This window comes from Peromyscus eremicus, chromosome 8b, assembly GCF_949786415.1.
Source record: "Peromyscus eremicus chromosome 8b, PerEre_H2_v1, whole genome shotgun sequence".
Taxonomy (NCBI): Eukaryota; Metazoa; Chordata; class Mammalia; order Rodentia; family Cricetidae; genus Peromyscus; species Peromyscus eremicus.
This window is the reverse complement of record NC_081424.1, coordinates 45,259,603-45,283,495: the sequence shown is the minus strand read 5'-3', so window position 1 is coordinate 45,283,495 and position 23,893 is coordinate 45,259,603. Positions and strand designations below refer to the sequence as shown.

Below are 23,893 nucleotides of genomic sequence, written 5' to 3'. Positions count from 1 at the left end.
AACTAATATTTTGGGACTATGATAAGCAAATAAAATGATTCTTTGACTTTTCTGGGGTCCTCAAATTCCAAATCAATTATATTTGGGTTTGAGTTCAGGACTCGGTCTGATGATCTCTAAGACATGGCTTTTCTGCAGACGAATTACAATTCTCAAGTGGATGCAGTGCTGTGGGAGCCACAGCAGACACACATGTAGAGGAACTGCTACAAGAACCCTTCCCACCAACCAACACACCCCACCACTCCTGCTGTGTAAGCCACTGCCACTGGGCAGACTCACACAAGGGAAGGTCACTTGGTTCATGTATAACCTTCACACACATCCACTCCAGTGTGTATGATGGACTTACACGTAGCTTTACATGCAGTGTCGGAGATGTTCTTTGCAGTTGGAACTCAGATTCTCCAGGCTGACCATTTATCTACCATGACATGAACATGCATAGATTACCAATTTAAACAATGCTCATACTGTTGCCTTCATCAGAATGTAAAAGATTACAAGAGAGACCAAGGTGGAACCGCTGTGAAAGCCGTGACATTTATTGAAGGGGAAACATATGTTTGCAAATCACAATGCTGCGTACATGACATGGCTCACAACAATGTCCCCATTTGGCTTTTCACAGACTCGTCACATGTAGTCCCTCCATAAGGAAAAAAAAAAAACCTGAAAGGGGGAAAACATTATTTTGTCATTATGTTTACAAATCCAAATGGTGGTTTCAATCAGAAAATCTGTGTTTGACCACTAGGAAAGACCCATGTTGACTTCTCAGCCCCATATACAAACCTCTACAGGGAGACAATTTTTGAGAGAATGCCTTTAATAACCCAACTTGTATCTCATAACATACCCAGCCAACAGGGCAGCAGCTGCAAATGAATGGTAGACTGTCTAACATCTGTCTTATTCAACATGCCACCTTGTTTTTGGGAGTATTTCATTTTTGGAGTAAGAAAAAATTCATCTAATGAAACACATTATACAGAATATATCTATAAAAATGTCCAATTTGAATGTTCAAAATTTAACTAATTGGATTTTGGCCCAGTGGAAGAAATTTGAAGAAAACTGTAAAAAAATAAAAAATAAAAATAAAGAAATGGCGGGGGGGGGGGGGGAGTCACACAGCTCTTACTGTAGAATTTAACCATCTATTTTCCTAAAAGGTATCTTGAACAGTAGCCATAAAATATAAAATTTTATTTCCATAACTTAGACAATTTGAAAGAGAAAATACCTATTTTGATGAGTAGAAAGAGAAAGGTAAGTTCAATCATTTTCCTAAGCTACCGGACTCTTTTCTCCCTTCATATTTAATAGAAATATCTAAACTAATGATTAGTGTTTGTGCAAGAAAGTTACTGGATTTTATGTCATTAGAAATTACGAATGTCAAGCTGCAGCAGATTTTAAAATCAAGAATCTAATACTGTAGCTTATCTGATACAGGAATATATAATTAAGGATAAGACCCATTATAAGTGTAAAAACAGAAAGTTCTAGAAACCAAAGCCTAACTTGCTTTTCTCTTAGCAGCCTGATGTTACTTAGTAAATCATCCATGTATGGGTTTCATCCCTATGGGTTTCTTCTACATTACCAGTTTATCTCACGCAAAAATTTTCCAAGTCTTGCCACTTGGTTGGGACTAAGACTTGGCGATTGGAGGTTGGGTCTTCATTTTTATGTCCCTGGCTCCAGTACTCTCCTGTCATTCCCTTGCATCCTGGAAAGTGTGGAATAGTTCATCTACCTGGACAAGCTATTTTCATAACTACTTAGATATCACTCATATTAGATATGAGTGCAGCACTCCCCCCACACACATTTTAACTTTGCCAACTTCTCTTTTGGTTGTTCGTCAACCCCACTTACTCAAGGGAACTGCTTACTATACTCAGGCTCTAAATGATAAACTATGCAGACATGCCAGTTCTCTCTCTGCTCACTGGTGTGACTGGCTTCTCTTTAAAGCTTACAAAAGGGCTGGTTGGTTCCTCATCATCTGCGTCATTCTTTGGCTGGATTCACCACAGCTGCAGTGTTGAGGGGAAGCCACTTGAACTCACTGTGCAACACAGTGGTAAAACCACAAACACATACATATGCCATGCTCATTCCCCGAATTTATATACCTGATGCTGTTATAAACACGAGAGTGCTAACAAAATATCTACATGTGTGCCCATGTGACAGTTTCTCCAGGTGAAAACAGTGCTGGCCTTTATGAACTTGATCCCTTTTTAGTGTGTGTGTGTGTGTGTGTGTGTGTGTGTTGGTGCAAGTGTGTGTGCAGGCCAAAGGACAGCCTCAGATACTGTCCCTCACATGCCATCCACCTTATGTGTGTGAGAGAGAAAGACAGGGTCTCTCACTGACTTGGAGCTCATCAAGTAGGCCAGTCTAGCTCCAGGGATCCAACTGTCCCCACCTCCCCATCACGGGATTACAAGTACTTGTCCTTTTTAAATGAGGATTCTGGGGTCTAACTCAGCCCTGTGTACTTGAAAGGACAGCATCTTACTGACTGAGCCATCTCCCTAGCCTATTGTTAAGTCAAATTCTCTGCATTCGGTCACTAATCATGCACTGAACTCCTAGTGTGATAGCACAAGGTAGCTTTCCTGAGCCCTTAAGGGGGGGAAAGGGGCCTTATTTAATGAACAGCAGCAGGACATGTCAATATATACATGAATTCTCTGGTTGGTTTTAAGATAATCTCTTCCACCTAAGAAGAAATGAAGAAAATAACCGAAATTCAGGAAGGGGGTAGGGAGAGAGACAGTGCCCGCTGATGCCATGCCTGAGCCAAAGACTGAGAATAGAGATAAGCTGTAACTCCTAAGCCTCTTAAGTGGAGGAGAGACTTATTTTTGCCATTTTATGGATGAGAGAAAAGAGGCTTTCATTTCAGAATTATTTGTGATGATTCCTCAAGCTACTCTGGAGCTTGTGCACCTAGGAGAGTCACCACAGGAAAACACTACTGGGATCATTCTAGAATTTGAACTATGGTTTGAGTAATTTCAAGGGAAAAACTTAATGCTCACTGTCATCCTGTAGTTCAAACAACCAACCATGATGCAAATGTCTCTAATCTAAGAAACTACTTGATCCTCTGGATTGAGAAACTACCATCTTGAGTAGCTATAAATTACGTTTCTTCTGAGATTTTTGGCTTTATTCTTTAAATCGTTATTTTCCCTGTGTCCAGAAATATCTCTCTTTCCCTCCCTCCTCCTTTTCCTCCTTCACTAATTGTGTTTCTGTGTGTGTGTGTGTGTGTGTGTGTGTGTGTGTGCATGTGCGTGTGCATGTGCGTGTGCACGCTCACACATGCACACTAACACATACTCATGTGGAGGCCAGAAGTCAGCTTCAGGTGTCCCTCTGCAGGCGTACCTCTTTTAGCTTTTCTGTTTTGATTGTATGTTTTGAAACAGGGTCCTCATTGGCCTGTGACTCACCAAGTAGGCTAGGATGACCAGCCAGCAAGCCCCAGGGGTCTGCTGTCCTGTCCTCCCCAGTGTTGGTAATATAAGTGCATACCACCACACCTGACTTTTTTACCTGGTAGATTCTAGGGCTCAAACACTGGTCCTTGTGCTTGCATGGCACAAACTTGACTAACTGGGCTATATCCATATAGTCCCTTCTATTTTATTTTGTTTTGTTCTGATTTGTTTATTGAGACAGAATCTCACTACACAGCCCAGGCTACCCTTGGACTTGGAATTCTGCTGGGATTACACATGTGTGCTGTCATACTTGAGAAAGCAACATTTTGCATGATTAAGATTTCTTTATACATTCTCCGATTTCTTTAAGATGAAAAAAATTTTGCTATTATTCTCTATACCTCTCAGTATTATGAAATAAGACCCTGTCACTTATGAGTTATTTGAAGGGAGAACTATGAATTGACATGATCAAGACATGAGTCTTGCTGTCTTATTTTCATCTTTCACATTCAGATATTAAGGAAGTCACCAGTGTTTAGATAAAAGGAAAAGACACAGTGAGAAATTGACTCTTCCTAAAGATTAGTCACGAAAGATACAATTCAAGGTCAGAATTCCTTTGATATGCTGTCTTACCTCATCTTGACTTAATGCACAGAGGTTAGCAAGCTTCTTTTCACTGATTCTCTTCACAGACCTTTATTCTTCTATCTTTACCTAAGAAGTCTTTCAGACCCACTGGTGAGTCTACCATTTGAAATTGTGACTCATAATTAAGGTAGGTTATTGTTAATTTCAAATTCCAAAAGTGGCATAGAGACAAGATTTAAATGTAGCCAAATGATTGAAGTCGGACATCATTCAAATGGAAAATAAAACTTGAAAAGACGTGAGAGCCCTTTTGGTTGCAGAGGATTCAATTTTCATTTGCCTCTAGGGTAAATAATAGATTTTTTTTTCAGAAACTGGGTCCTTGCTAGCCACAGCTCAACAAATGCATGCAAATGTACATCTGTGAAATAAATCTGTCACAGATGTGGCACCTGGAAATGAGGTCTCAACCAGGAAGCCATTCATTATCACAATAAATCATATCAGTAATCTATGCAGACACCCATACCTCTTTAAAAAAAAAAAAGTCTAACAGGTATTTTAAAGACCAGCTTATTTGAAAAGGTGATGAGTGTTTGATCGTATGTAGCACAGAAGGAACAACTCACACATACTCTAAGAAGCTAATTTCCTTACATTTGTATTTAATCTCGAGAAAGGCTTTGCAATGGTGCCTAAATTTATCTCTGAAGGCAGCTCGAGTGTTTGAACCTTATACTTTAAAAACAATATTGTGCCATGAATGCCTTTGGAACTCTAAGCCTTTCTTAATTACCTACTTATTCCCAGAAACAAGGTGAACGTCAGTCTCTTGCCTTTAAAAGTTTCCTGTTCTTGTCCATGATTACAGTGACACAAGCTTGCATCTTTGATGTCCTTCTGCATAGTGAAGGGACGATTCTGCATACAGAACAGCTGACAGGCTCTCTAGACTCGCCAGCCCCAGAAGCCTGCCAGCACTGTTAAACCTCCCATAGCCTTCTCTCCTCTAAGTTCAGGCTCCGTCGTCACTGTTGCATTTTCTTAGCAGGAAATCAAACTACCGACACCCAAAGGAAATAATGACGAGAAAGAAAAAAAATCTCTAGAGCCATCCTAATTTTCTTACTCCTACTCAATTTCCTCTCTGTCCTCCTCCAGTCCAGGTCCATGGACAAGTCCTCTTACCTATTGCCACAGTCTCTGGCCCCAAACTGGTGTCAGAAGCCTACTAAAGAGAGGGAGACAAAGCATCTTGGGAAGGGGGAGGCTGGAGAAGTCTCCAGGCAAGGAAGAATAAAACAGCTGACAGGTCTTCAATATCATGTCAGGACATGATACTCTTAACAGAACAGCCACACCTCCACCACATTAAATTTTAAGTCAAGCCAGGCAGTGGTGGCGCACACCTTTAATCCATGCACCCGGGAGGCAGAGCCAGGCAGATCTCTGTGAGTTTGAGGCCAGTCTGGTCTACAGAGCGAGTTCCAGGAAAGGCGTAAAGCTACACAGAGAAACCCTGTCTCGAAAAAAAAAAAAATTAAAAGTCAGAAAATAATTTCTTCCTTAATCTGTCAGTGTTGTGGTTATACTCATATGTGAAATTACTAATATAAAGCATCTAAAATAAGAGTTCCTTCACCAAACTACTTTATATAGAATTATATGAAACATCATAGCTTAATGAAAACAGAGCTCTATGCAAAGTAAAATAACATGTATGTTAAAATAGAAGATGAAAGTTACTGTTCTCAAGATAGAGGCTAATTTGAAAGTGGTATAATTAATTAGCTATTGTAAGAAATCTACTTTTGTATAGTATACTCAAATTTAGTAATTACCCACAAGCCTTAATCAACCCCATCTAGTATGATGAAAAATTCAAAGAGCAAATTCAAAGAGAGAAATTCCAAGAGATGTATCAGACTTCTTCCCACATGGAGTATCCTTTTAAAACCAAGTTCAATATCTTTTCATGGGCGGTATGTTGCCACCTTATTACTAGCTACAAGTAAGTGATTCGGCTTACTAAGTTGATTATTCCAGAATTTTCCAAGCAAGACATTTAAGCTGATGAGTGTTTCCAGAGTCACCATCCAGTTCCCTTTGTGAAAGAAGATTCTAAATATGCCCTTTTCAGTCTTCAGCACCTCATCAGTCCTCCACGGGCTCTCAAAAATGATATCTAGCGGTTCTGTGATGACTTCGGCCAATTCATTAAGTACTCTAGGATGCCAGCCATTGGGACCTGTGGATTTGAACATATCTGGGTTACTGCAGTTCTGTTTTACCCATCCTTCCCCTAGTCCATCATGGATGCCTGTTCCTGTCTTCAAGCCAGGCTTGTACCTTTCTGGTTACCACGTAGACTTTTGAAAAACAGCATTCAATGCTTCTGCTTCTCACACATTCATTTTCTCTTTTAAGATAATAAATGGAAAATGCATTATATTCTTCTGAAGACTTTGGCTTATTTTTAAATGGTCCAATTCTTTTTTTCTTACATGTCCCTTGTAAGAAAAGGAAAATGAAAACCTCAAATCTACCTTGTAGTAGCTCTGATTTCTCAATCACATTGTTCAATGCACGCATTAGCAACTTTTAATCACAGAGCCTAAGTCGACATCCTGCAGATGCTCCAAATGCTAATGGTTGGTTGCCTGTCTCATATGCAAAGGGAACTTTTGTATTCAACTTGTAACTGTAGATGCTAGTGCTAGTTCAGAATGAATGCATCTTCCAAAATAAAGACGATTCACAATCATCTTTAATCATCATTTGTATGCATAAACAATGACTTCTTCTGCAAGGCATTTCAGAAGCGTGAGCTGGAGGTATATGAATAAGGATTTCTGTGAAAGCAATAGCCTAGCAGAATGCACTTCCTGTGTGGTCATCGGCTTCTAGGGCCTCAGGTTTACATTACATGAATCATCTCCAAGTTCTGACAGGTGTTGACACTCTTCACCCCTTTCTTGTCACACTGACTCCCTTGAAACTGAAAGACAGCCACTGATGGTAGCTTTCTGCCCATCCATAACACTCTGCCATGTGCTGAGACGCCCCTGCAGGCCCAGGATGGACAGAGGAGAAGAAGAAAGGAGCAGTTAAAGGGACAAAGGAACCTGAGATTTGTCCCTGTTTTGGGGGTCTCTTGGATCTGACTGTTTGGTTTGGAGTTTTTTTGTTTCGGGTTTGTTGTTGTTGTTGTTTATTAGAAAAAGGTTCTTTGAGGGAAGGTTGTGTATGTTGTCTTTTCCCACTCTGTCTCACTCCACCCTTATACTGAAGTTTCTTTGAAACTTAGCAGTGCCCTCCCAAACGCGAGTCATATTGCAGATTCCATGTAGACTCCTTTAAAGAGCAATTCTACACATCTAAGGTTTTTCTCAGAACATGGCATTCTCACCCTTGCTCTACAGTGGCCACCTGCTGACGGCCACCTGTAGCTAATATGTCCTTGTCTGTTCGTCTGAGAGACACCATCAGGCAACCTAAGCTGATAAGAGGTTTCACTGACCAAGCTTAACCATTCTCCTTTCCAGAGAGAAAACTATCTGTAGTCCTGTGATTTTGTATTTGGCTCTAACTCTAAGAAAATCTTACTAATAATTAATATATTCAAAAAGTCACCTTTTAAATATCTAGCCTAATTTAATACCTCTATTAAAAACCACTTCCTGTTACAATCTGTGGTGGAGTAATCTTTAATCTATCTTGACAAGCGAAGTTGTTGGGATGGTCTGAAGGAAAGGAGGGGAGTAAGGTGAATCCTAGAGAGGGGAGATCATTGAAACACAGGAGGAGTTGTTTTTATCATTCTGTAATGCTGTAGTAAACAAACAAACGACAGGATATTAACAACACCTATTATATTTACTGTGTGTGTGTGTGACACAGACAGCTGGCTGTTGGTATCAGGAAGAAGAGCAAGGATCAGAAAGAGCCTCAAGTCAGGATGTTAGCAGTCACTAGGAAGAAGACAGATGCTGGCTGAGAAAGAACAGGTCCCTTATACACCTGCCCAAGACTAGGCAGAACTCTGGATGAAGTTAGCCAACTGGCCTTCACGGTCTCATGTGTTCCAGGAACATATGAAGAGAGTAGATACCTTGGACAAGTTATCAGCCTTCAAGTTTTGACAGTCTCACATTAAACTTACTTGGACACTGGGAGGGAACATGAAGTCATTTCACAAATCTAACCACAAGCCAATAGCCTCCAAAATCCCTCTTGCCTTTGGTTCCACAAAAGCAAAGCAAACTCATTCTGCAAGCTGAGTCTTGCAATTTGCTAGTTTTCCTTCCTGAGGGAAGAGGGTGGGAGGCTGACAAACAGGATTTCCACAGCTGGGTCATGGAGAGCTTCAAGTTGGGAGAGCAGCCACAAAGAGCAGTAATTAGCAGAGCCGGTGTTGCATCATGACTTGGGAAATGTTAATATTTTCCCTGTTACCAATGCCCTTAGTGCTCTGATGGCTGAGACACATTGTGAAATCCCACAGCCTAGTCCTCACAGGTCCCACTCAAATGAGCAGACTCAGAACCCTGACTAGCTAAGCAAACAATGAAGACATCTTAGGGGCAAACATGCATTCAGTAGTACAGTTCTCATACCTTGCTTTTTTTTTTTCATTGTTCATTTTCCGTCTAAACTACCTGGCATTCTCCTACAATAAAAAATGGGTCTCTCTTCATTCCACCTAGCAACGTATCAATATATTTGATTGATATATATTGATATCATATCATATAAATCATAGTCCTTTGTGTCTTTTTCCTTGGTTAGTGAGCAAGGTTGACTTAACAGTCATGAAAGTGGGATGAAGATGTGTCTCCATGGTAGAGTGCTCACCTAACATTATGAGGTATGGACTTCAATTCTCAGTACTACAAGAAGCGTTAGGTAGGGAAGAGGAGAAAAAAGAAATGAAGCCTAATTGTCATGCTAGGAACCCCATGCAATGACTGAGGGAAGTGGATGCAGAGATTCACTGTCAGGCCCTAGGTGGAGCTCCAGTAGTCCAATTGGCGAGAAAGAGGAGGGTTTGTATGAGTGAGAATTGTTGAGACCAAGGTTGGATAAAGCACAGGGATAAACAGCCAAACAAACAGAAACACATGAACTATGAACCAATGGCTGAGGAGCCCCCAACTGGATCAGGCCCTCTGGATAAGTGAGACAGTTGATTAGCTTGATCTGTTTGGGAGGCATCCAGGCAGTGGGACCGGGTCCTGCACTCAGTGCATGAGTTGACTGTTTGAACCCTGGGGCTTATACAGGGACACTTGGCTCAGCCTGGGAGGAGGGGACTGGACCTGCCTGGACTGAATCTATCAGGTTGAACTCAATCCTCAGGGGAGTCTTTGCCCTGGAGGAGATGGGGATGGGGGTGGGCTGGGGGTAAGGGGCAGGAGGGGGGAGAACAAGGGAATCCGTGGTTGATATGTAAAATTAATTTAAATTATAAAATAAGAAAAAGAAAAAAAGAAATGAAGATAAGAATCATGAATGTAATCTTGTATCTGGTATGTTCTCAAACTTTTTCAAATCCAACTTCAGGAAGAATGAATACCACATTGTTTTCAGGTCTTAATACACAGGACAATCCAAGATGAGTTTGAAGGAAGGGAGGGTGGGAGCAAGAGAGGAAGAGGGAGGGGGAAAGGAGGGAGAGGGAGAGACAGACAGACAGACAGACAGACAGACAGAGACAGAGAATATTAAATTTCCTGCGGGGTGTGGTAATACATATCTGTTATCCTAGCACTTGGGAAATACAGGCAGACTGGTCTCTGTAACAGAGACCAGCATGGTCTACATAGTAATTTCTAGACTAGCCAAGGCTGTAGAGCGAGCCTCTGCCTTAAAAGAATAAGATAAATTTAAAATTAATCCTAACGATTTTAAAAGACAGCCAGCAGCTTGTTTCCAGCCGGTTAGATTATCATCTCTAAATCCCTAGGCCAGCACTGCTGAATGGTTACATCCTAGTGGGTCAGTTCTGTTTCTCTCCTCCCTGACTTGGAGAGCACGCCTCAATCTTCACAGGAGAGACCCCCGGCCTAGTTCTTGGGCTACACTGGCTCTTTCTCAGTCATATCTGTTCTAGGTTTGGGTGGGGGCTCCTTCTTCAAGGATCTGGCTGTTACCGCCTCTGCATCTCTACCAATGCTGTAACTGTAATCTGAGAAACACAGCGCATGCTCGGGCCATGGGGGTGGGGTGGGACGCCGGACAGGACGGCGACAGGAAACACAGCTGAACCCAGACAGAAACCACTATTCTGTACTTAAAAATCAAGATAGCTGAGATCTGATTTTTCTCAGTTTGATTATTCTGATTTTTGGCCAATTTCAAGTCTGTTACTCTTTTGAGCTAGAGGTTCTTCCTCTAATTACAGGCAATCAGAGCTCTGTGCAAGCTAACCCAGCCTGAGAAGTTGGTCTCAACTTTGACAATACTCTAAAGAAACAACCACAGAGGAACACATGCTCCATATTTAGTTACTCAAAAAAAAAAAAAAGTACTCTTCCTGAACAATTATCTTTTCTGTCATGGGGAGGGGGGGGTGTCACTGTTAATACTACCTCCTAGATGATAATAGACGAAAACCAAAGTTGGAAATCTAGTTAGCTGGTAACAGTTTTTGTTTTGTTTTGTTTTTAACCTCAGGACCTAACTAAAGCTAAGGTTTTTTGATATTCAGCCATGGCATACTGGCCGTTATTATTGGACTGAAGAAGGTAGGACTCTCCTTTGAGAGGAGACAAGTACAGCTGGGTTTTCGCTGTAAAGCTCTCTGAGCACAGAGCCTACATTTCAGACCTCCGTCTTTCTCCCGCAGGAATGCTGTCTCTGTGTTTGTCCACTGTTATGATTTCACTACGACCATCTATATTATCATTCTTACATACAAGTTCTCATCAAAACAAGCTCCTGTTGTAGAATTTGAACCTAGAAAGTCAGATGGGATTCCATTTGCCTTCACCTGCATAGAGAAAAAGTGATGTGGATCCACATCGTGGGTCTTGCTGGTCATTTTTGGTTCCCTTCAGCATTCTGCTTGGGGATGCTTAGGCCGGCCTCTGGCCCCAACAGAAAAGATGATGGGGTGTGTTGTTGTAAAAGAGCTGCCATATAAAACTTTTACCAGTCTTTTATACTAGGGACTCTTATAGAGTGGATTTCCTCAGATTCTATAGACTAGAAGAATCAATTTTTTTTCTTTAGAAACAAACACCTAAATGTCCTCAGTCATGAAATCATCAGAAATGATGAACAGTTCCTGATGATTATCCAATCTGTCTCCATCTTTATGTGCTGGGGGTGACTTAATGTTTCCTTTCTGGAACAAATTAAACGGATTAGAAGCAACTGCCTCTCCATGCCTCCTCTGGACACAAGCATTTCTAATCTTCACTCCCCGACTTATCTACAGCTCTTCAGCAAATGCAAACTATACTAGAGAGGCTGCCTGGGAATTTTCTTACCCACTTATTATTCATAAAACTCGCAGAAACACACTCGGAGGTTAAAAAGCAAAACCATCTTTGTCTATGCTGTCCTCGGGGCATTAACTGATGTTATAATTTTTCCAGCTGAATAGTAATGTAAATTCCCAACTTTTTCAGAAGCTTAGAAGGCTGCTTCACAGCCCTGAGCACTCGGAGTGAGATGACTTCTTCCACACACACACAGTACAACCTGCAGGACCATGGCCAGCCAGGGACAGCCAGTACTGCAGGAGGTCCTCCAGGCCTGGAGTCAGAGCCTCATCTATCTCCTCCATCAGTAACAAAGGCTCAGGAATTTAACTGCAGGGGATTCTACATTAGGCTTTCTGTTGTTTTGGAATAATTAACAGCCAGCCAGTCAGAACAGGAACCCAAGGTTAGGTCATCTCTCTTTTCAAAACTGTAATAATATGGCCGAGGAAGCGAAATGGTAGTGAGCTTAGAACAGACAAGGAGCTTGGCCACTGTTCCAGACTGAGTGAAGGGATTCCCTGGAGTCCACACAGGCGATTAATAAGGGCTGTAAGGTCTGCTGAGGTCAAGAATGATAATCAGGGGAGGGGTAGTCATAGAGGGAAGAGGGACCATGCTTCAGGAAGACTCAGAGACAAATGACCAGAAAGACTCAGACACCAGCTGAGGATGGCAGCTCCCGAGCAAGGCTCGTTCCTTCTTCAGTAGTGACAGGCCAAGGCTGGCTGCAGGATGGGCAGTGAGGTCAGAACTCTAAGGAGAAGGCACATGACTTAGATGAAAAGCCCTAGGTGACATTGATGTCTACTCAGTGTTCTGGGCCACTCACTTAGGGTCCTGTTACTCCACTTGCCCTGTCCCTGTCTCATTTTCCTACCTGTAGCAACATCATCTATTACTATTAACAATCTCTGGAATCACCATTAACCTCAGTGTTTGTTTTCTCTTACTCCACTGATCACTAGTATATTTGCCATCACAGTAGGTGTCTAATGCATACTATGATGATTATTACCCATTGCCCTGTGATAGTAAAGACACTATTACTATTTACTGAGGGAAATCTTTCTAAGGCAGGCACCATGTTGAGAATGTGTGCTTGCATATACTCTCTCCTCCTCACCCCACACCAACTTGATAGTGAGCCAGAACCTGATTAATAAATAAATGGAGAAGCTAAGGCTTTGAGATGCAGATGAGCTACTCTGGGAAAGCTGATAATCTAGGGCAGAACAGTTCTGCCCTTTGGCAAGTTCTACCTTATCAAATTACATCTATTCAGGGCAGTCAAGTTTGATGGGCAATCTGTAGTAGTTGAGAAGTAGCCCAAGAATGCTAAGGATGAAACCTCAGTTGGAAACAGGGTATTTTCAGTGGGAATTTGTCACAGATCAGCGTTAAAATCACAGGGGATTTTTAGATGGCCCTAAACCCAATGCCTGGTGTCCTTGTTTGAAGAAGAGATGAAGTGGAGTCATACTAAGGAGACCAGGTGAAGGGAAAAGCTGAGACAAGTGTGAACCACCATAAGCCCAGAGAGCCTAGAGTCACCAGAGGGTCCAGGACAAGGAAGGATGCTCTCTTCTGAGTCTTTAGAGGAATCCAGTCCTCCTGACACCATGGTCTTTTACTTCAAGCCACCAGAAGCAGGATGGGAAATCTCTCTATTGTTTCATACAGCTTGTGATAGCTGTCACTACATCCTTAGGTAACAAACACGGAGCACTTTCACCAACACACACAATTCGTCAAATGCTCTTAGGGATAGTTTTAATTGCTTTGCTGTTTTTAGAAAGTATATGCAAAGGTGACTTTTAGTGAAAGGGAACTTTATTTTCACACAGAACATTCAATGTTATGCAAAATGTTTATTTAGGTATTGTGCAAAATGCTTATTTTGATTTTGTTTATATCGCTCATGATACATATGGAAAAGCTTGCTCTCTTCCTAGTCTATATAACACAGAGACTGCTTGGGTTATATAAAACATAATTTATAAAAATACATTAAGAACTACACTATATTTATTTATGTATGTATTATATATAAAACACATATTTATGAATACATACATCCACTAGCACATCCCATTAAAGAAAAGGAAGCAATAGGAACTGTCAAGAGATAGAGTTTTCTAGATTCTATTTTCCCCTTACACATGCACACTTCATCATTAACAATAAATATTATCTGTTGTCTTCCTTAAAATACTGGGTTCAAGTGCTACAGAGATGACTTGGGCACTTAAGAGCTCCAGCTGTGTTGCGGAAGGTCTAAGTTCAGTTCCCCATCTCCACATGGCAGCTCACAGCAGCCTGTTACTCCAGTTCCGGGGACTCTGATGCCCTCTTCAGGACTCTGTGGACACCTGCACACACATGCTTACACACACACACACACACACACACACACACACACACACACACACACACAATTTCTTACAAATACTTTTTTAAAAAGAAAAGGAAAATACCGAATTCACTTTATCTGTTTTCAAGAAATCTTCCCAATACCTCAGTCTGAATACTCATGGTTTCCTCCACCACAGCAGCTCTCTCTGGAGGGAAAATACTGCTACATAGAGAAACACGTTCCGTTAACAGGGCAACAGACAACATCAATGTCTGCCACAGAAACAGGGTCATTCACACTTCCAGTGGCCACAGAAGAGTGCCACGTATTTCCATTTTGTCACATGCAATTCAGAATGGGAAAAAAAAAAGTCCACCAAGGCGGAGATTAAATGAACGCATTGCTAATTCTATTGCTTCATCATCGAGGCTGTTATGACGGAGAATGGTTCCTTTGGGTTTGTGGCAGTGTGGTGTGGGGGGAAAGTCCAGAGACAGCATTGATGTGCCAGCGTTTATAACCACCATTGCTTTTCTGACAGCGCACATATCTACGCAGTGAAAACGCAGATAATGACATGGCATTCTTGTGACATTTTATCTCAAAGTCTCCTGGAGGGTACCCTTGGGAGTCTTCAGACCACACTTTGAGACCCACTGTGCTACTTCATTTCTAGACACCACACACCACAGAGACCACAAAATCAGCCAGTCTCAGACCAAGTCTTCAGTGTGGAATATATTATACCTTGCCCTTTCGCATGACAACACCTTCCAAACAGTCACTCCACACTTACCCTTCTGGCCTCCCATCTGGCTTAGTCCCACAGACCTGGGACCTTCCTGTCTTCCAGAGGAGATGCCCTTTCCTGTCTGGTGAGAGGATTTGCAAAGATGGCTGGGCTGCTCACAAATGCATGCTTCTCTTGGGGGCTTAGCTTGCCAGCTTTGAAAATAGCAAGAGCTTTTGAAGCGACTGGGGCATTTCTGAACACACGTGGCCTGCTTTATCAAAATTACCCATGCTCTCTTAGCATCCGTACTCAGCCCCCAAATACTGAAGCGTGGCCTCTGCTGGGCCTTGACCTCACCTGCCAAATTGAAATGGGCAGGGAAGCAAGACAAGTGTCATAATCCTCTTTAGCAATTCCATCCAGGGCATATTTGCATGGTTAGTGGCAGCCCGAAGGGAGGGTGCAGGGGAGTTGTATTATTTTCCATTGCTCTCTTTGTCTCTGATTTTGGCAGGGGAAAAAGGGAGCCTTCAGACAGTACCACGTTCTCATGAACTAGCAGCTCGGGCCTTTAAAGGAGCAGCACGTACAAAGTCAACAGACCAACTCTCAAAAGGCTGACCTCACCTACATGAACTTTGAGGAGGTGTGAACGGGTTACCTGTAGCAGCCAGACATGTAAAGCAGGCCACCTTTCATCATATCCTGGAGTCTGCATCCAGGCACACTTGCTGTTAGGCAATGCTGGTACCCAAGAGAAGACGTAGGAGCAGAGTGTGAAACAGGCAGCTTCCCAGAGTGCTCCAGTCTCAGTGCCCACGGCGGGGATAAGTGTGGACATGTATGGGTGGATATGATTTGAAGTGAACGGGGATGTGGAAGCAGGGTGGTCAGAGAAGGAGGCAGAGTGGTTTTAAATGGACAGTCAGCCTCTAGATAGCTCTGGAATTTTCTTATTCTTTCCTTCAAGGGCAGCTGTGAAAATCACTGGCGAGAGTAGCACAAGGCTGGATTCAACCCCAAGCCTGTCACTTCCGAGATGAACTTCTGTGTCCATCTGACCTCACCCCTGCTTCTCCTTACCCTCTGTCAAATACGAACACCACCATGTCCCACATCTCTGAGGGCTGTGGCAAGTATTGTTTGGAGTATTGGCATCGTGCAAGCATCCACCCTATACAGAGACATGAAATTACACATTTTTTTGTTCAGTCACCAAGGAATGTAAACTCACCCCTAAGGAGGCATAGATTCTCAGGCATATCTTCTGAACAAAAACTGTAATGGGTGCGCAGCAGCATTATTGAGTTAGTCACCCACAATGTTATTAAAATAGATCGTGAGTAATGTGTATGCTTTAAGCACTGTTTAGCCATTAACTTTTAAAAAAATTTCATTTAGCTTTGTGATGCATGCCCTATAGAATGTAGCTGCCACAGATGTGGTCCTCAGCTTGTTGAAGCATAAAGATCTCTTTAATTGTTTTAAAAACATAGACTTTCCCTCCAGGTACCGGTGTGTGTGCACATGCGCACATACACACATTATAACAGTATATGTCTATTTCTTTCCTACTGTCTTTTACTGAGGAAAATATTGCTTTGAAAGTGACCAGGAATTCAAGAACTTCAAGTACATTTACATAAAACATGCCAGTTATGGAGCGAGTTGGAGCTGAAGAGGTTGAGATCTCTTGCCTTAATTTAAGGATCTGCCGTCTTTAGATTGGGAATGCTTTCCCAGTGCGGTATCATCATCATATATATTTTTTTTTTAATTGACAAACGGGCTAAGTGAGCAAAAGCCAAGTCCCAGAGTTGTAACTTCAAATGTGACATGAGCACTCTCTCTGTGTTTGCACTGGGCAGTGTCTAACAGGTTAGAAGAGTCTGCAGAGACATTATTATTTCTCTTAACTCAGAGTAGCTGGTTTGTTCCCACTCATTCTTCCACAGCTGGGACTTGAAATACCACTGTTCCCCTCCTCGGTAATCCGCCCCAGTGCAGCAAAGACATTAAACAGACACACAGATAATCCCTGATAGTTTCTTCAGAAACTGAGATTCCAGAGATGAAACAGAAAATACCCACATTTCCTGTAACTAATAGCAGAACCGTGGAAACATCCCTAAGCAAAAACACAGCCCACTGGGTTGGATATTTTTCAGCAAATTTACAGTAGGATAAAAGGATTTTAGAATCTCCCTTGTCTGTGGGATACAGGACAAAATCCCAAACACTGGCTTTTGTCCATCAGAAATGCATGCGCACACACACACACACACACACACACACACACACACGCTGTGATCACATGTATTAATGTTTTACTTCTATATTTCTCATTCCCATTGAAACTAAATATAAAGTAACCCTTTCACATTAAAGAAGCTGTTTTTATTTTCAGAGTAATGTGCAAAACCATGCTACTTAACACTACATTACGTTCACAGATCATGCAAGTTAAATAAAGACACCTTGCAGGTTTCTTAATATAGACTCGGCTAAGATTAGTTATGCATCTGCCACCTTCACATTCAGATTTTGGGGGCAGGAAAAAAAAGCCGTAGTTAGAAATCACACTTGCAGTGTAAGTGCTTAGGATTTCATGGTTCATTTAAGAGCATCACAATCAAGAATTTAATTATGTCAAAAAGGGAACGGCATCTTTCCAACAGTTAAGATTATATCCCTCTTTATGCCTCTCCCATAAATCACAAAATATACCAATTCCTTTACCCTCTATGGACCTGTTTTTTGATAGATGACATAAAGAGGTTGGCTGGATGATTTGAAGATACTCTCTGTCCTACTGGGTTGTGATTTTGAGATTTGCAAGGACAGACTGAAGAGGAAGTAGAGTACCAGAGCCAAGGAACTATTGGAATATAGTCAACTCAATTCCCAAACAAAATAGCATTTGCTCTGGTCTACCTCCCCCTGCCCCCCCAAAAAAAAAACCTGTCCTGCAAGACACTGTAGTGGACTGGTAACTCCAAGCTGAAGAGCAGCCAAGTATTTGAAGGTAACAGTGCTGTTCAAACCCACATTGTACTCTAACACTTCAGATTTTTCTGTCAATATTCTGTTCAAAAACCCAGTCTCATAATCTGTAGATTTGGGCTGTGAATGTAGCTCAGTTGGTACAATTCTTATACAGAATGCACTAAATGCACGGTTCAGTCCCCAACACTGCATAAACCTGGGCACAATGTCATACACTATAACCCCAGTACTTGGGAAGTAAAAGAAGAAGAATCCAAAGTTCAAAGTTATTATAGGCTACATAACCTGTTCAAGACCTCACCACAGCATAGAAAGCCAGCAACTCAAACCAGCAAACATAGATTCCATCCAACTAAAACGGATGTGCTATGTCATAAGTATACACTACGAGCTAATATCCTCGGGAAGATAGACTTGCTACATGCCTGGGGCTGGGGAGTGACTTATGTTGGGACCAACTCATATAATGAGAATAACTTTTCTAATGTGACTGACAAAGTTAACACATTTTGAAGTTACTGCAAATATATAGTATGATCACTTACATAGCAGAATTATGTAAATAATTCACCATGGTGGTAGATAATGCTTTGCCTGGTTCAGCTGAAGACTAACAGATGATGAATCTTATTCCTCCAGGAAGCAAAGCCTGAGACAAAGGCCCCCAGGCAGGAGTTTGTTTAGGGATACAATTCCTGAACATAGCAGGGGGAAGAAAAGAATGAAACAATGGAGAAAAAGCCAGTACAGAATACACGATGGAATTATCCACTCGGCCATGTGTTGCTCAATTACATGGTGCTTTCCCAGGAGCCTTAGGAAACATGTCTCAGAATCTTGCATGAAGAAAGCAAGGAGGGAAACATTTCTCCGTCGGCTCCCATTAGCCACTTGTCAAAGCCATTTCCTAGTACTTCCTGTTTATCCATGTGAGTGCTTAGTCAGCTCCAGTAGGGAGCACCTGACAGAGTGAGCGAAGATGCTGGAGAGAAAGCGTCAAGCCAGCACGGGCCTAAACCAATGAGCTGTCAACTTACACCTAGGTGATGTCAGCTGAAGTCTGTGTGGGATCGCTTGCTCAGCAGTGGCTAGAACAAGACTTAAGGCCAAGGTCTTCTGGAGTGATGCACACAAGAGCCAGGCCATCTGTATCAGTCAGGATGGTCCAATTATGCTGCAGTAACAAATGACCCAGCATTTCAATAGCTTGCCGCAAAGGCTTATTTCTCACTCATATTAGTTCTCACAAGTCTACCAGGGGTCAGCTATAGTTCCATGCCGTTTTCTTTGCCGAGGTACAGAGCTGACCAAACCACCTCTCTCGGGAATATTGCCAGCACTGAGAATAAGGGAAAAGGTTTAAATTATAAACTTTGCATGGGTTTGTAAAGAGGCTGCTCGGAATAAACCCACATCAGTCCTCCTGAGCTTTCCTGGACCGAAGTGTGTCATAGTTTAAAGGGCAGGGGTACTTAATACGCCTTCAAGGAGAGGCAGTGCAGGAGAGGTTATCGGGAGTGCAGTGATAGAGGTCTGGAGAGGTGACTCCATGGGTGAGCTGCTTGATGGACAAGCATGAGGACCTGATCCCCAGAACCCACTTGAAAAGCTGGCCATGTGGAGCTTGTCTGTAAACCCAGTGCTGGGGGACACAGACAGGCAGATCTTGGGGGCTCACTGGAACCCATCTAGCTGAAATACCAAACACCAGGTTCCGAGAGAGACCCTACCTCAAAATAGAAGGTGGAGAAAAAAAAATATAGAGGAGGATGCCTGAAACATGTGTGGGCATGTATGGGCATATGTGGGCAAGCGTGCACTTTCACATAAATGCAAACACACACATACACACATACACACACACACACACACACACACACACACACACACGGAATGTGCCATACATTTGGAGGCAGAAAGCAGAAGATAGGAAAACAATTCACTCTGGGCTTCCTGTGCAAGCTTGTTGGTGATGATACCATCTTTTCTTTGAGCACATATCCCAAAGAAATGTTTTTAATTTAGCAATTAAACAATTTCTAAAACCCAAATGTTTTAGAAACATTAACTCCCAATGGAAGAAAGCAGATCAGTTCCTGTAGATTTTGTTTCCAATGAGAAAATAAGGCATGGATACACCTTTGAAGGGTACTGTTCTCTTTTTAGTTCTATATGTGAATTTATCCATGTTATAGCTGCTCCGATGAAATCAGTTCTCAGAAGTCACCAATGAAGTGACATCTAAGCAAGTTAAGAACAGAACCCAGACAGGAAGTGGATCTCTGTATTCCCTCCCAGGATAAGGGTGGTAGCAGACATACGGCTTATCATGTTATTATATTCTAGTTTAAAGGTAGACAACAAGCAATTAGACATGTCAGTAACCGAGATAACTTCAAACTCTGTCATATTCTGTAAAAATAGTAAGGAAGTAATGTGACAGGGAGGGGTGGTGTGTCAGTTCACAAGTGATGATCTCTCCGAGGAGGTAACATGTAAGAAAATCATTAAGCCACACGTGTAAAATCAAAATTTGGCTTTTAATAACAGTTAGCAGCAGCATCCTCCACTCTAGGGGTTATCACTACTCTATGGTGATGTCACTCTGCATTTTCTTTACTCCCCATTCCTTGTCAAATCAATCTCTTTTAATTTCATATATACACACACATATATATATTATTGTATATATCTATATATATATAATATGTACTCATTAAGTGAAATTTTAAAGCTATGCAAATTATTTTATATGGCCATTATCTGTTTCTTGTTGAGTTGTGTTGAGGGTGTGTGTTTATTTGCTTGGTTTTGGAGTTTTTTGCTTTGGCTTGGTTTGGATTGGGTTTTGGTTTTTCTGTGGACCCCCCAAAAAATTCATCCTTTCTCCTGATTAACTTCAGACACCCTCACAACTAATTTTTGTTGAATAATTTCTTCTTCAATCTGCCCTTAGGTAGAAACACAGGGTTCCACTGAGCAATACGTCTTTCCTACCTCGTCCTGGAGACATGTGTGGTGGATAGAGTTCCCAGAAGGACCCTGTGATTCTTGCTCTTGAAGAACTTGTCCTTCCTAAGTCAGTGTGAGAGGAACTTGTGACTACATGATGAGGCGTATGCCCAGAAGGTTGGTGACAGTGCATGACAGCAAGAAAGTCAGAAGGGTTAGCCTCATCTAACACTGCTAATACTTTAAAGCATCATGTTCCTCTCACTGGAAGATGAGAAATTCAAGAGATGTGAAGCTTGGAAAGACAACTTACCATTGCTACTTAGAAATGAGTGGGAGCCATGGGAAAAGAAACGGAGGCAGCTGCGTGATCAGAGAGAATGGACTATGGCTACCGGCCAGCATAACATGGAGACCTCACCTCTACAGCAGCAAGGAGCTGAGTTTATCGGAAAACCTAAATGAGTTTGGAAGCACAGCTTTCTTCAGCACTCAGAGCCCGATCCAGCTAATACCGTGAATCTGGCTTTGAGCAGGGAACTCGATCAAGCCCAGAATTTTAACCTACGAAACTAGGAGATGATAAATGGGTATTATTTTTAGTCACTAAGTTTGTGGTAATTAATTATGCAGTAATAGAAAACTAATACAACATGTAACTGGATTTATCAACTTCAGTGTTCTGTTAAACGGCTAAATAATGACTCTTTCCCATCTTTCGACTGTGCACCATTAATTCTCCTGAAAGGAAGGAATTCACCTGGGACAAAGTAAGGAGGTCAGTGATGGAGAGGCTGGGCCCAACGTGGGACAGACTAATTGGAAACATCATCAGCCCACTGAGCAAGGTAGGCTTAGGGGATGCAACCAATGACTGTAAAGGAAGTAGGAGTCAAAAAGACCAGGATAAATGACCATATACTGAACCACAGTGAGAGGAATCTGGGTAAAACCAACTGATTTTCTTTTCATTAATTAGCATGTGGGTCAGGAGTAGCAGGGAGATCATGAAATAAAGATGTCACATATTCATGATACTTTTTTCATTGTGAATTCATGAGATCATAGGCTGATATTTCAGAATCATTTACATAATGTAGGACATGAAAAATCATGTCCATCTGATGCTTTTTCATTTCTCCTTTCTCTAACACAAAGAAAGGTTTTAGTCTCCGGTTCCCAGCATCACTTACCAGTAGATGGAGGCCCATGAGTGGTGTTAGCATCCACGGGATAGAGCCAGAAATAACCAGTCACACCCAGTCTCACTCTTAAAAAACACCATTAGCTAATGTTTCTGGAGAATGCAATGTTGAGATAAATCACAAGAGAAAGGGAACATGGGTCCCTTAGTCACAAGATGGAAGAAAGCCTTCAGAGATACCACCGTAGGACTCTGTCCAGCCTTAAATGAATAGTTGACCAGTTACAGTTTTGAGTTAGAGATGGGAGGACTGGGTATTTTCACATTGAAGCACATCCTGACTTATCCTGAATGTCCATAAGTCTTCTCAACTGTGTCCTCCACAGCTTGATAGAGTCTGTCTTCCTCAGATCTTTTTCTTCATTTAGTATAATACTAAACATCACACAGGAACTCATATGTCAAATTTAGTTAATGCTACAAGAAATGTATGTTCTAGGCCAAGCATGGTGATGCACACCTTTAATCCCAGCAAAACTGGGAGACAGAGGCAGGTAGATCTCTGTGAGTTTGAGACCAGCTTGGTCTACAGAGTGAGTCCCAGGAGTTCCTATTCTGCTCCATTCTTATACTTATAGTGAATTATTTCTTATATCAAACTCTAGGAAGCATAAAACCTAATTTTTATATATGCCATATATGAACACACCTATGTACATGCAAATCTATACATTATCACTATGGATAAGAATAATGACAAGCTTCCACCAGCAAAACTAAATGAATGTACTTACTCCTAAGTATGTTTCTACCTTCTATTGACCCCTCCCCCAGTCAGAGGAGCCCACCTCTCTGGTCTTCTCAGTCTCATTTAAGGAATGTCAACCTGGAAGTATGACAAATCATAACGAAGAGCAGCACTTGCTTAGCATGGTAAAGACACATGGTGAGAGGTTAAAATTGCTTTGAACATTCACAAAGCATGTTCACTATTTGCAAAAAAGATCCACTCTCGCACCTCTCCCATTCACTTGAAATGAATTTCAAAAGACCTAAGAAGAGACAAAGGGCTAATACGCATTCTTTAATGTACAAGATTATAATTAACCTAACGTCTGTTTCAAATTTACTATTATCTATTAAGAAATAAATAATTTTACAGCCTCTAATGTAGCTCTTAAGCCTTAAATCACTGACCATAACTAATAAGCAACTTAATAGCGAGACTACCCTACATAGAGCCACAGACCACAGCTTCACTGGGCATAAATCATCATCATTTTTAATGCAGAGGCAACAGCAAATCTCTGTAATTACTGGGTGCATTTTGAATCATTTTTATTATTACTGCGCTGGCCCCATTAAAAATCCAAAACACTGAACTGCATGGAATATAAAACTGAAATTATGATACACTACAAACTCTAATTGAAATCCATAAATTTCCTACTAGTATTCAGAATTATTTTGTTGCCAAAAGAATTTCAGCTCTGCCAAATTAAAGAATTAACCTTGAAAGCATTTGCTCTGTCTATAACAATGAGTAAGAACATTTCACACTGTAAGATTTGGGGAGCCGATTTTGGAGCAAAGAAAAAATTATGAGGGCTGTTTCTGATTCACTGAGGATTTTATATTTCTAAAACCAGCAGTACTATGCAAAAAAAAATAGAATTAAAAGAACTTAATAGAATACATTATGTGCATCCCAGGTCACCAACAAACCCACCTTGCCCATCACAGGTAACTCTAAAAGATCCTATAATATCAGCATCAAAATTTTCTCTGTGAAAATAGCAAAGGCATGAAGCTAAATCTGCAAAAAGAGAACAAATACAGGATGGCATCACTCTTATTTATGTGAAAATCATAAATGAGCATGCAGAGTGAGTGGTGAAGTCATTGTGATGGGTGGCCATACCCCAAATATAACTTTAATGGCTAATAACAATAACAACCTTGTAAAGTATTATAATACTCCTCTGATAAGCATTTTTGATAACTATGGTCCAAGTTGTTTCATTAGGAATATGAATTTGTATAAGTCTCTCTCCACAGAACTGTTGATTAGGCAGGAAAAACTGGTATCTCCAAACTGGATAACCCTTGTCCAGTTTTGCTTTGGACCCAGTTTCAGATTGGCGGGGTGGGCAA

At 41.5% G+C, this 23,893-nt stretch overlaps 1 protein-coding gene across 1 annotated transcript in view; it reads right to left on the bottom strand.

Moving 5' to 3' along the window:
- Positions 1-2,249: 2,249 nt before the first annotated feature.
- Samd5 (sterile alpha motif domain containing 5) overlaps positions 2,250-23,893 on the bottom strand; it is a 49,093-nt gene continuing 27,449 nt past the window's right edge. The window contains exon 2 of the mRNA XM_059272760.1: positions 2,250-6,309. Within this exon, the coding sequence (XP_059128743.1) occupies positions 6,247-6,309 (63 nt within the window). The 3' untranslated portion in view covers positions 2,250-6,246. The remainder of the gene's footprint in view (positions 6,310-23,893) is intronic.